General features: G+C 35.1%; 1 protein-coding gene across 6 annotated transcripts in view; it reads right to left on the bottom strand.

Moving 5' to 3' along the window:
- Positions 1 to 13,388, bottom strand: part of kcnab2b (potassium voltage-gated channel subfamily A regulatory beta subunit 2b) — a 125,508-nt gene that overhangs the window by 11,063 nt on the left and 101,057 nt on the right. For 4 of the 6 annotated variants that reach the window (XM_056448823.1, XM_056448822.1, XM_056448820.1 and 1 more), the window contains 7 exons: positions 12,672 to 12,716; positions 11,142 to 11,186; positions 10,335 to 10,378; positions 9,092 to 9,178; positions 3,746 to 3,831; positions 2,951 to 3,071; positions 2,111 to 2,205 (listed from right to left, as the gene is read on the bottom strand). In XM_056448823.1, coding sequence (XP_056304798.1) covers positions 2,111 to 2,205; positions 2,951 to 3,071; positions 3,746 to 3,831; positions 9,092 to 9,178; positions 10,335 to 10,378; positions 11,142 to 11,186; positions 12,672 to 12,716 — 523 coding nt within the window. Of the gene's footprint in view, positions 1 to 2,110; positions 2,206 to 2,950; positions 3,072 to 3,745; positions 3,832 to 6,630; positions 6,676 to 9,091; positions 9,179 to 10,334; positions 10,379 to 11,141; positions 11,187 to 12,671; positions 12,717 to 13,388 lie in introns of all 6 variants that reach the window. The other 2 variants (XM_056448824.1, XM_056448825.1) reach the window with 1 other exon arrangement.

Below are 13,388 nucleotides of genomic sequence, written 5' to 3'. Positions count from 1 at the left end.
GACTCCAGATCTGGCTTATCATTTATGATTGTTAAGTAGACAACAATCAAGTTTATTGATCAAGATTTATTAAGACTGGGCTATACCTTAAATAACAATTCTGCATCTAGGCTATTTTTAGACGTGCCAGCCACCATTGTGAGTGGCACCAGCATACAGCACTGGTTGTAATAATAATTTATTATTATTATTATTTGATTATTTATATATACAGTATGTATATGTATATATATATATATATATATATATATATATATATATATATATATATATATATATATATATATATATATATATATATATATATATATATATATATATATATATACATACATACATAACTAATTTAGCTAATTAAATATAATTCTAATAATGTATTAGTGTATCAAGATAATAATGTGTATTCATGAATACTGATATGTACATCAGATAATAATATGCTTATTAATATGTTAATAATATGTTTTTGTTTTTGTTATTCTTATCCATACAATGTGATACACAGTAAATAAACACATTTTGAAAATAAAAAGCATTCAATAGCGATGTGTAAAGACAAAGAAATTGACCATAACATAACATAGAAAAAAAACAAAACAACACAAAAGTGTTCATCCATTTATCGACATGTATGTGTGCAGATGAGAACACGTCACAACGCCATAATGTGAGAGAAATAAACCCCAAGATACGACAGAAAACTCAATACACACACACACACACACACACACACACACACACACACACACACACACACACACATATATATATTATATATATATATATATATATATATATATATATATATATATATATATATATATATATATATATATATATATATATATATATAGACAGTGTTTATTGAATGTAAAAAATTGTTAAATACTTATTTATTAAATATTTGTTTATTACTTATTGTATGTAGTTTCAAATGAAATTATTAATCCAGTCATTTTTGCTTTTATTACTATTACTAATAATAGTAATAATGTAAATTGTATAATTTTTATGATAATTAATTATAATTTTATATGATAATAACAATCACTTAATGATTAAATTAAATTATAAACTACTTTTGAACAGGTATTTTATGGTGCATTATCTTTCACAATTTTACAATTTGTACTGTTTTTTAAATATATATATAAATAAATGCAGCTTTGGTAAGCAGGATAAGTGTATTTTAAAACATTATAAAACCCACTGACACCAAACTTTTGATCGGTAGTATATATTTGTTTAGATATATATTTGTTTGCTTAATTATATGTTGTAATTTTTTTGTATGTTTGTTTTAGACATTAAATCTTATGCTTTATGTTCTGGCCATTTTGAACATGAGTAGAGCATTGTTAGTTTTATTGTTTAAGAAGTTATATTAGTGTCAAAAGCTTTTATGAAATTCATTTTTCCCATTCTCCATATCTCACAAAAATCTAAAAGACTAAATTCATTGAACCATGAATAGAAAAACATCTGTCATTGTCTTTTTTCATCTTAAGGTTTATTATTACAGTATTTCATCTGAAAGAAAATTGTATTCAAAACTCACTGATGATTTTAAGTATAAAAATATTAGCAGACATAAAATCGGAATCTGAATACTTGACATTCAATTTCAATTAATTTAGCTAATTAAATATAATTCTAATAACGTATTAGTGTATCAAGCTAATAATGTGTATTCATGAATACTGATATGTACATCAGATAATAATATGCTTATTAATATGTTAATAATATGTTTTTGTTTTTGTTATTCTTATCCATACAATGTGATCCACAGTAAATAAACACATTTTGAAAATAAAAAGCATTCAATAGTGATGTGTAAAGACAAAGAAATTGACCATAACATAACATAGAAAAAAAACAGAACAACACAAAAGTGTTCATCCATTTATCTACATGTATGTGTGCAGATGAGAACACTTCACAATGCCATAAAGTGAGAGAAATAAACCCCAAGATACGACAGAAAACTCAAGCCAAGCCACCACATTTAAAACACACACAGTCACTAATGAAAACCACCACAAACAGCAGTCAGGACAGACTGACAGGAGTGCAGGAAGACAAACGGTCACAAATATCCGAAAAATACCTTGAGGGAGGCTCTGGAACAAGGAGGCACACCGCTGTCATACTTCCCTGAGATGATGCCACACGCCAGTGGAGACCACGTCATGGCACCCACACCTGCATCGACACCACACACATGCCTTACTTTACATTCATTTCTGAGGTTACAACAAAAATAGGTAATTCTATAGAGAAAACTCACACACACAGTTTATAGGGACTCTCCATAGGGGTAATGTTTTTTAAACTGCAAAAACCACTATTACATGGCCTTACTCCACCCCTACCCCAGTGTTAATTTCATTGCCGAAAAATTTTCATCATAATTTTCATGACGAACAGGCTGCTAGCAACGAAAATTAGTTGAAACACATCTATAATAAAAATATACTGATATTTTTATTGACTAACAAAAACGGGACGAGAATGTGATTGGGGACGTTTATTGGAAAATATCCAATCAGAATGAATCTTGGTGTGTGATGTATGCACACACCCACATTTAAAAAGTAACTGATCCACAGCAGACGCGGGATGCGATTACATTATCATCCATAGGGGTGTCTGTCTAATTAAACTATAATGTAATGACAACAGCTGAGAGAAAAACAAGATTCACGTTTGATGCCAGACAAAAAAGACCAAATGGGGAGGAAATAGTTGATAAAAACAACAAATCTAAAGCGACCTAAGCATGCCAGGGAATCCAAAAACCCAACCAACCCTCACAGGAAACCAGGGGTAAAATTTAAATATGAAAAGCCACCATTAAATATGATTTATAAGCGTTTTGAATTACAAGGACATAGGACATGTCTTTTTAAATCACCTTAACAGTGGTTACCTGCAGTCACATACACACCTATTTTATGGAAGAGTTCAGGCAGCTGTACTTCCACCTTCTCTCTCTGAAACATGTGGTATTCGGCCTGCTCACAGACAGGAGGGATCAGATTGAACTGTCGAGCCACTGAATACGCTTCCTGAAATGAAAAGAAATAAATATAAACACTCATTCATCGTTGTTTATGCTATCAAATTCATTTATATTTGTGCATGAATCAAAGAAGAGATGTCCCATTTTGGTGTCTGCATCAAATTCAATTTTGAAAAGTCATTTGATATACATAGCCTCTTGAAAATACTGAGTTTCTCTGACTTAATTACATGCAGGCTTGAGTAAAATCTGATCTGATTCCCTAATTATTTTAAAAAAATATAGTCATGTAGAGCAAATTTGGAACATTATTTACAACATTATTAGCTTTAATACGCAGCTGTTTGTTTTCGATTGGCTGATTACAGTTGATCAGAAGACATTTTCATTGGTTATTCCAACAAACATTAATTTTTTAAATTAAAACTTTAATACTAAAAAAATGATATAAACATGTCTGAAAACATGAAATGTGTAACTTTTTAAAAATAATTGTTATAATTTTTTAAGTTTTACATGTCAGCGTAATGTAATAAATTTTTGCTATCACATAATTTGAAACATTAGACTGTATAGTTGCAGCTAATGAGATGCTGAAACATTGCCAAAATATATCTGTGCAATATAAGACTAATTTTGTGCAACAGGGTTGATACAAATGCGCATATTTGCCCAATGTTTTTTTTTTTCAATAACAATGCAACAGGTTTTCAAACCCACCATAATCTCCATGGAGCTCCAACGGGACGTCCCCCAATACATGGCCATCCCCTGGTTAATCACATGCGTCATCGCTCGAACCGTCTCTGCCAACAAAAAAAGGTGTACAATCAGACTCAGGACAACATTCAGACATTGCGGGACCGAGGGACAAAAGCAGACGAGAGATAGAGTGTAAGATGACCCGACAAACATGGACGAATATAACAGTAAAGTAATGGAAGTGGAGCAGAAGTAGATTCTGAGAAAGGCTAAGAGCAACAAAGGCCATTTATCATATTTTCTTTATACAAAGTGTCAGAGCATTAAAATAGCCTGAAGGTTACGCATGTTATAGTAAGTCTATTCAAAGAGTTTCGTGGTGGGTGGAAAATAAATCAGTGTGAATCCCGACTGCATGACATCTGCACAAGGCTGCATTTCATTGACATTTAGCAGAGAAGCCAGCCTATAATCCACTACGTCATAATATTATTACACACTGAGGCATGAATATTTCACATTATGAGTTACAGGAAACTGTAAGAAATCAATCAGCTTACAAGTACTGTAGAAGCACTATTAAACTGAACTAAATGAATTCCACCCAAACGTTTCTTTAAGTGAAAGTGCAGTACTTTAAGCTAAACACAGCATTTTCAAGGATTTTGCTGAAATTGGAAATTTACAGAATACATTTATTATAGTTTCTTACGTACATTTTTTAAAATATGTAAATTCACAATATAAACTCACCTGCCACTTTATTAGGTACACCTTACTTGTACCGGGTTGGACCCCCTTTAGCCTTCAGAACTGCCTTAATCCTTCATTGCATAGATTCAACAAGGTACAGGAAATATTCCTCAGAGAGTTTGGTTCATATTGACATGATAGCATCACGCAGTTGCTCCAGACTTGTCAGCTGCATATCCATGAAACAAATCTCCACCACATGCTAAAGGAGCTCTATTGGATTGAGGTCTGGTGACTGTGGAGGCCATTTGAGTACAGTAGGAGATGATTCACGCTTTATGACATGCCGCGTTATCCTGCTGTAATTAGCCATAGATGGGCACACTGTGGTCATAAAGGGATGGACATGGTCAGCAATACTACTCAGGTAGGCTGTGGTGTTGACACAATGCTCAATTGGTAATAATGGGGCCAACGTGTGCCAAGAAAATATCCCCACACCATTACACCACCATGACCAGCCTGAACCATTGATACAAGGCAGGATGGACCCATGTTTCATGTTATTGATGCCAAATTCGGACCCTACCATCCAAATACGAAGCAGAAATGGATACTCATCAGACCAGGCAACGTTTTTCCAATCTTCTATTGTCCAATTTTGGTAAGCCTGTGCGAATTGTAGTCTCGGTGTCCTGTTCTTAGCTGACAGGAGTGGCACCCAGTGTGGTCTTCTGCTGCTGTAGCTCATCCGCCTCAAGGTTTAACGTATTGTGCATTCAGAGATGTTCTTCTGCATACCTCGGTTGTAACGAGTGGTCATTTGAGTTACTGTTGCCTTTCATTCAGCTTGAACCATTCTCCTCTGACCTCTGGCATCAACAAGACATTTGCACCTACAGTACTGCCGCTCACTGGATATTTCCTATTTTTTTGACCATTCTCTGTAAAGCCTAGAAATGGTTGTGTGTGAAAATCCCAGTAGATCAGCAGTTTCTGAAATACTCAAGACCAGCCCGTCTGAGTCCAACAACCATGCCACGTTTAAAGTCACTTAAATCACCTTTCCGCATTCTGATGCTTGGTTTTAACTGCAGCACCTCATCTTGACCATGTCTACATGCCTAAATACGTTGAGTTGCTGCCATGTGGTTGGCTGATTAGAAATTTGCATTAAAGAGCAGTTGGACAGGTGTACCTAATAAAGTGACCCGTTAGTGTATTTAAAGTGTTTCTACTTACATTGTTTGTTATTAAAGACACATTTGCAAGAAAAAAAAAATCCCACAACAGAAATAAATAAATAAAAAATGTACATACTTAAACAGTTCATTTAAGGCATATGATAAAGAATCAAATAGTTTATTAAGTAAAAAACAAAAACAGGCAGGAAAGGACAGCATTCACAAATCTCTAGTAAATCAAATGATTAATATATTAGCATATGAAGACACACTATGTTCATATGACAGCATATTTGCAATTTATCAAATTACACATGGTTCTGTAAAGCAGCATTTTTCAAGATTTGTGAATAACTTCTTCTTGAATGACTTTTAGACAACCAGAGACAACATAGAAAGACATAAAAAAAAGACAAATACAAATACAGGCGCATGCAAAACATAGAGCAGCTCCAATATTTCCATGCAGGAAAGCTGGGGACACTGCAGTCAATCATTTTGCAAAAATATACTTTTTTAGATTTAAGAATAATAGGCTAGAGCATATCGTATCATCAGAAGCTGTTTTAATTCTTTTTTATGTATAATTTCTGCAGCTTTATTTATGTCCAAACTGACTTAACAAAAATAAGCCAAATAAGCCAAGCCCAAAACAATCCACTTGACACCTACATGACAAGTGCTTTTCTAAGGAAACTACTGTAAATAATGAAGACTATTTTAAAAATGGAATGAAGATGCATGGTAAATATCCAACAAAAGATTGAAAGAAAACAACAGAAAATGGGTCAGTAAGATGCAATGACCTTCTTCAAATTTAACTTGCAAGATTGACAGGAGAGTCAGATAATTCGACAGTCCTACGGCATACTAGGCCTAAAATAGAAATGTCTGGAAATCTTCAGCATTTTATGAACATGGTCAGGTTTCTCACATCAGGAAAAAGAGGGCAGACTATCACAAATCAAAGCCATAAAATGCTTTTGGAGACAGGAGGTCAAAACTCTCACTGAGGGTACCATGTACCTTCTATGATGAATGTTCTTGATTTTGAAGTGTTAAATGGATCTCCTGGTGATAAACAAACAAACAAAAGACTGTGAAAAGAGGTTTACCAACCAGCAAATGGAATGAAATCTCTGAAGGGAGAGAAAAAAAGGCAGCAGAACTGGACCAGAGCAGATTCTGCAAGTCCCGGAGTAATAGGACCTCTCATGAAGTCACGTGGTGTGTGCGCAAGCAATCATGTCTACATGGCCATGACCTCAGAAGCATCAGTCTCTGCCACTCATCAGTCTATACACAAAGCCCTCACAGCTGTACAGCACGGCATTGTCACAGGTTTGACAAGTTAAGCTCAGTTAACAGTGTTTGTAATTGAAATTACAGTGAGGAAGGCGATGGGGACATTTTTTAGAGGATTTATAGGCAGAAATGTGAAGTAATCTTAGATTTCATCAGTATTTGAGTTGTGAAGGTGTTTAAATCATCATTTTAGAAAGTAGTTTAAAGTGCGCCATATATGCTTTTCAGATAATGCCTTTGATGTAATGTATAATCCAGCAGTCTATCAATATAAAAGTTCAGGAATTTCTTAAAGTGTGTTGTCTCCTAAAAGAATGAACTGCCTGAAATAAGATCAGTAATTCCAGTTTTACATCCTTCACAAACCTACATGAAGTCAATGAACTTTTGCATAGGCTAGACTGTGAATGATCCATTTGTTCTACTCTTCGTGGCCTGGGGAAAAAAGGACACATTTGTAAACCGTTCTCGAAGAAGACTTTGAATTAGGTCAGCCTTCGTCACACAGCTATGGCACAATCAGCATTCAAAGTATAAAGACTTTAAACTGGGATGCAGTTCAATGCCCCAATGACCAACATCGAGATACTGTATACACTAATAATCCACTGTGAGCATTCTGGACTTCTATCACATTAGTCTCATGATGGCAAGTTCAATAAACTCTATATTGGCAGTTCAAAGTGCCTTGGAATGAAAATCTGCATATATCTAGGCATAGCTGAATATTAAGAGTCGAGTAAGTCGAAATGACACATTGTGAGTCTCAAACACTATTGTTTCCTAGTTCTTATTTAAATCCTTTAAGTTTAAAATCAGGCCAATCGGAACAAAACACTGACTCTGACTATCCAAAAAACATCATTAATATGCAAGTATTATTTTTACATTTATTTAAGCTTGTATTAAATATATGATGTATGTGGGACTCTTATTTTAAAAATGGGAAAAGCAGGGAGACTAATGAGGAGCAGTTTTTTGAAGCACAAAGCCATGCATTACCACAGAGTGCTCGTCAGGAGGCTAAATCTGGAATATGTGGATTTTAAATGTATTCAGTGCCACCCGAAGAGGCATAAGGACTATTTATATGTACCTTTTGTTAGTTTTACATGTATATTGAGAAATTTGTAGAGTATATTTGTAACATGGCAACAAACACATGTAGACTGCACTGAGTATAAGTATTTAATGCATGTTTATGCATTGTGTCATAACACTTTGCTCTTACTGCCATTTCTATCGTGAAAGGACACCAATCTATTTATGCAGTGGTGGATATTAATTCCTGCACATTTTAAGGTACATCAAGGCTTCAAAATACAGCTCTAAATGCTTCTCTGTCAGTCCCTTTTGTCGTATAATTATACTTTAGCCTTCATTTTGTCCAAAACATACCTCAGGAGCAAACTAGGTTAATCTGGTGGCACTTCAGTTGAAAGGATTGATAAGGCATTTATTGAAAATGTTTTTTGACAAACAATGTGTCTATTTCAGAGTACAGTATATCATAATTTACATATTGAATCAATCCACACTAAGAAAAGAAGGAGCAAATCCTGTTCTCACAGAGAACATTATTAGCCAATCAGGAGAAAATCCAATAGAATCACCGTGCTATAGTGCTGTGAAAATGCTATTTAAGTAATATAAAATCTTTTAGTCATGCTGCTTTGGTTTTTCAGCCTTCTAAACCGGTGCTTTCTTCTACGAAAGATCGTCTGCGACAAGATGTAGATGTACTAGTCCATTTAATGCTTTTGTAAAACTCTCAAATGCAAGACCATGCACTCTTCCTAGACTAACTTACAACTAGACTCAACCATTAACTGCATAATGGATGTAACTGCTGTGATGCAAAGTTGAATCATCTTGACAGCACACTTAGACAACATGCTCCATTCACTGCTCAATATTTTGAGACAGACAATCAGGTATTCTGTAGGATGTTGTAACGCATTAACATTTAATGGGATGATAGTCTATTTTTAGGAATGCTGTGTTTTAGGGTTAAACAAATCTCTGCTGTTGGTCTCAAAGTGTCTGATCTCTGATAAGTTGAGAGCTGCGTGGATGGTCTGTTTTAATCCCATGCTTCAGTGCAAAGCAATTAGGAGAGCCATTCCAGTGCTGGTACACGAAGATGACACAAACTGGACAGCATCTCATCAAGCACACCTACCTTCCATTGGCGTGTTGGGGTCTGGTCTGTTAGCAAACACTACATCCACATATTCTAACTGAAGTCTCTCCAGTGACGCCCTTAGACCTGTAGGTCAAAAAAAATGCAGTAGTGTTTAAGGATGTGTAAGACTGTGTAAATCTTAATGAAAGAAAGTTACAGGTTCTTGTTTGGGCATTGTTTGACCACTTTATATTAGGAGTCTTTATTACAGTGTACTTACTCTGATAAGCCAAGGCATTATGACCATTGCCAAACCACTCTACCCTACAAAGGCAAAGTGCAGTATGTTGGCAAAATTCCTTTAACACCAGCTTGGATTTTGTAGTTGCAACAATTTTGACACTCTTGTTTCTCTGAAATGGGTCAAAATTGAAGAAGGAGACTTTGCCACAAAACAGAACAGATGTCACAAAGACAATTTCAATTCAATTTTGCCCAATTGTGTAGTTACTGCACTTTGCATTTGTAGGGCAGCATAGGGGCATGAACTCTACTAAACCCCTAAAGGTGTCCTGTGGAATTGTTTGGATTATTTGCTCAATTCCATGCGTGTTCAATAAAAAAAGGTCAGGAGAGGTTTTTCTTCAAGATTTAACATATTAGCAATTTATTGGATACAAATGAATAAATCGATTTGCAGAATATTGCTATCCTCAATGCAATGCAAGAGTTACATTCATGGGTGTGCAACAGTTTTCAACTTATATAGGCAACTGATATTAACAGGTGGAGTTTAATGAAATTCGTCACTTGTCAATCATTCTCCATTGGCCGCACTCATACATACGTCCCCTTTTTCTACTAATTCTCTGCACAACGTCAAAAAGCACACGACTTCTCAACTGCAAATTCTGTGCTCACAGGACGTTTAGCTGCAGTACTCAAGTTAATTTTAGACATTTAGGTCTTTACATTTCTATCAGCTTCATCTACTTCTGGAAAACTGCTTTATTAGTATGCAAATCATATCCCACTTGAGTTTGGTTAAAGTTTGTAAAATGTTTGGCTCATCTGTTTCCCAATTTCTCATTACAATGTCTTTCTCATGTTCATTTTGTATGGGGATTTGGAAATGTTTATGGACAGATTTAGAAATATAGATATAGAGGAAGAATTCAAAACCTTACAGTACTAAAACTAACTTAATATAAAGTGGGTCCTGATTGACAAAATTTCAGTCCCAAAATTGTTTGTCCTCAAAATTAAAAACGAAATCATCAATAGTGCTATCAGGACTTACCCTCTATGATGTGTTTTCTAGATAGACCTCTTTCTGTTTCTGCTCTGAAAAAGTAACAAGACAATTACACATTTAAGTGAATTGAAGTTTATTAGTGTTTTAAAGACACTGTGTAAAGGTATTTCCTAAATTCTTGTCATTCATCTTATTGTAATGAGTTCCTCTGTTCATATGTAATGCGAAATCAAAATGTATTCTGTTTTTTTATCATAATGTGTTGTGATCTCTCTTTTCCAGTGAAGCAACAAACTTGTCTCTAGTGACATAATGGATTTCACCAATCATTTCATTCAATTTAGCTGAAATCCTGCATCCATCAACTCAAAGTTAATGAATTGAACCCATACTCATTTTTTCCCCCAATAATCTATTTCAGTCAAATCACAAGATAGAAGAAAGGATCTGTCTCTGTTAGCTTCAAGGTAAAGCCAATGGGAGAACTTACCAAAGGTCGCATTCAATATAGCCGCTGATTCTGTTTGTGAGGCTAATTATTATCAAAATTTGAGCACCGTGGCAATTTAAAGGCATTAATGTTTAATGGTGACCTCACAACAGTGCTCAGCTTTGGCCTTTAATTTGCCCTGAGTGAAAGAGCACAGCTCAGAGGGGGCATTCGACCTGAATCCTTCTCCAGTGAGGGTCTGCAGGACTTCCCTTACTGCACCACACACACTAGTGTGAAAGAGACTATCATTAACCTGCTTCCCCTGTTGCTCTCACAGTCGGCAGATGGTATGAATCATCATTAACCTCCTTGTGACACACACACACACATAAACACTAACATAAGAGCACAGCACTTACTTTCCACCCCAGTATATCTTTGTGGTGATGACCAAACTGGAACGTCTGTAAAAGAAAAATGAGACAGATGGGTTTAAAGCAAAACAAAGGCACGGACTCCATGATTTACAATGAACAATAAATAAATAACAATATCCGCTTACAGTAGGTTTTAAGAAACGTCAGTGGAGTGAAATGAAAAGACTAGAAACCATTATATTTGAAATTGAATTATTGGATTAGATTAGATCCACCTCTATTGTGCCAGTGTCGAAACACTCTAGCCCAACATGCCTTAATCTGCTCTACCACCATCACACTCCCCACTGGTGTACTACAGGGTTGTGTGCTGAGCCCCTTCCTCTACTCCCTTTTTACCCATGACTGCAGGCCCATGAATGGATCCAATACCATCGTCAAATTTGCAGATGACCCTACAGTGATCGGTCTAATCAGCAACAATGATGAGACTGCCTACAAGGATGAGATACAGCATACCAGTTGGTGCACAGACAATAATCTGCTCCTACAACCCCTTGGTTATTTGTTGCACAGACAGATTATTGTCTGTGCACCAAGGAGCTCATTGTGGACTTCAGGAAGGGATGAGTAGTAATTCCATTCACATCAACGGGATGGCCGTTTAGTCTGTCTTTAGATGTCAAGATCTTTATTTTGAAGTAAATCATGTAACAAGTATGGCTTTAATGTTGTGCATTAATTTTAAAGCATGCTTACTATATAGTTATATATAGTTTTTTTTTTTCATATATATTATAGTGTTACATATTTTAAAGAAATATAATTTATAATGCATTATAATAGTCCTAAAAGAGCATATATATATATATATATATATATATATATATATATATATATATATTAAAAAGCAAGAACATTTAATTTAAATTATTATTTTTTTAAATTAGGAATATTTTGTATAAACTATTATAATTGTGCTTCTATATTCAAAATAATAATGCATTAGCCTAAATTAAATCACTAAAATAATTTAGAATAATACTAGAAGAATATATTATGCCAAAAACTGTAGATAAAATTATCATACTAAGAAAAATAAAATAATAATAGTTCAGAATTTTCCACATCTATCCATTTAACTAAAGCATATTGTAAATTCTTTGCAGAAGGTTATAAATAAAGGGCATTTGGATGGGAATGTTCTCCTCTCCCAAGAGAAGCAGATTTTTCATACACTTGAAACTGCAGTCATGCCATGTTTCTAAAAAGGGCAAAAACTTGGCTCCAAAATTAGACATCTTTTCCCTGGGGGGGAAGCAGCTTTTCGCCTCAGTGCTCGCATACAGTGAATAGCAGGATAAATAAAAGCTGATGTCCCCTTAAGAGCAGATTCTACATTAGTCATTCACAAACCAACAAGAACTGCAAGGTAAAGGCAAGCATCTTCCCATTGAGAGGATATCAGCAGTTATTCTGACACTCTGAGGAAGAGAAAACAGCACTCAAACATGACGATTCACTTCAAATAAGAGTTTGTCAATGTTTTAAACTGCAAAACAACATGTGTACCTCCATCCTTTCTTCTTGATGATACTGCCGAGGACCATTTCAGCCCTGTAAGAAAGCAAAAAAGCAAAAATCAGCCTCACTTTTAAGCCTAAACCTTCCTGTCCTCACTTGCATCAGTCAGCGAGCAAAAGCGTCCTCCACGCTGGGGGATTCCCTGTTCTCAGCTTCTGCAAAATTAAGCTAATGAAGCGTTCACTTTACAGCAATATGAAAGAGACTCCCAGTGTAAACACGGGCAAAATGCTTCCTTTTTTTCTCCTGTGAGCAGATTTTTTTAAAAAGGGAGAGAGTTGGAGAGAACATCTAATGACAGATGTTACATTTTTGCCCACAGGACTAATGTGTTCTTCATGAATGGTTCTCCCAACAGGCCTCGTCATCCAGACGCCAAACTGTGAGTCCTTGTGACAGCTTGTAACAAATGAAGCGCTATTGTAACATGGGCTCAAGAGGGCAGTACATTAATTTGTACAAACTTCACATCTTGCTTTTTAACTTAACTAGTACTCTAGAAAATACACTGGTAGGGTCAGGTTAACAAAAGAGGCGAATAAGGATGTCAGTTATGTATTTGAGTTACTTTCACATATGTTTTGGTTAATCATGTGAATGACAACCACACTGTACTCAGTTATTCGTTCATTTTCCTTTGGCTTAGTCCCTTTATTCATCAGGGATCACCACAGCGAAATGAACCATCAACTTATCCAGCATATG

Source organism: Danio aesculapii, chromosome 23 (assembly GCF_903798145.1).
Source record: "Danio aesculapii chromosome 23, fDanAes4.1, whole genome shotgun sequence".
Lineage (NCBI taxonomy): Eukaryota > Metazoa > Chordata > Actinopteri > Cypriniformes > Danionidae > Danio > Danio aesculapii.
The sequence above is the reverse complement of the archived record's forward strand: the minus strand, read 5'-3'. Positions and strand labels throughout refer to the sequence as shown.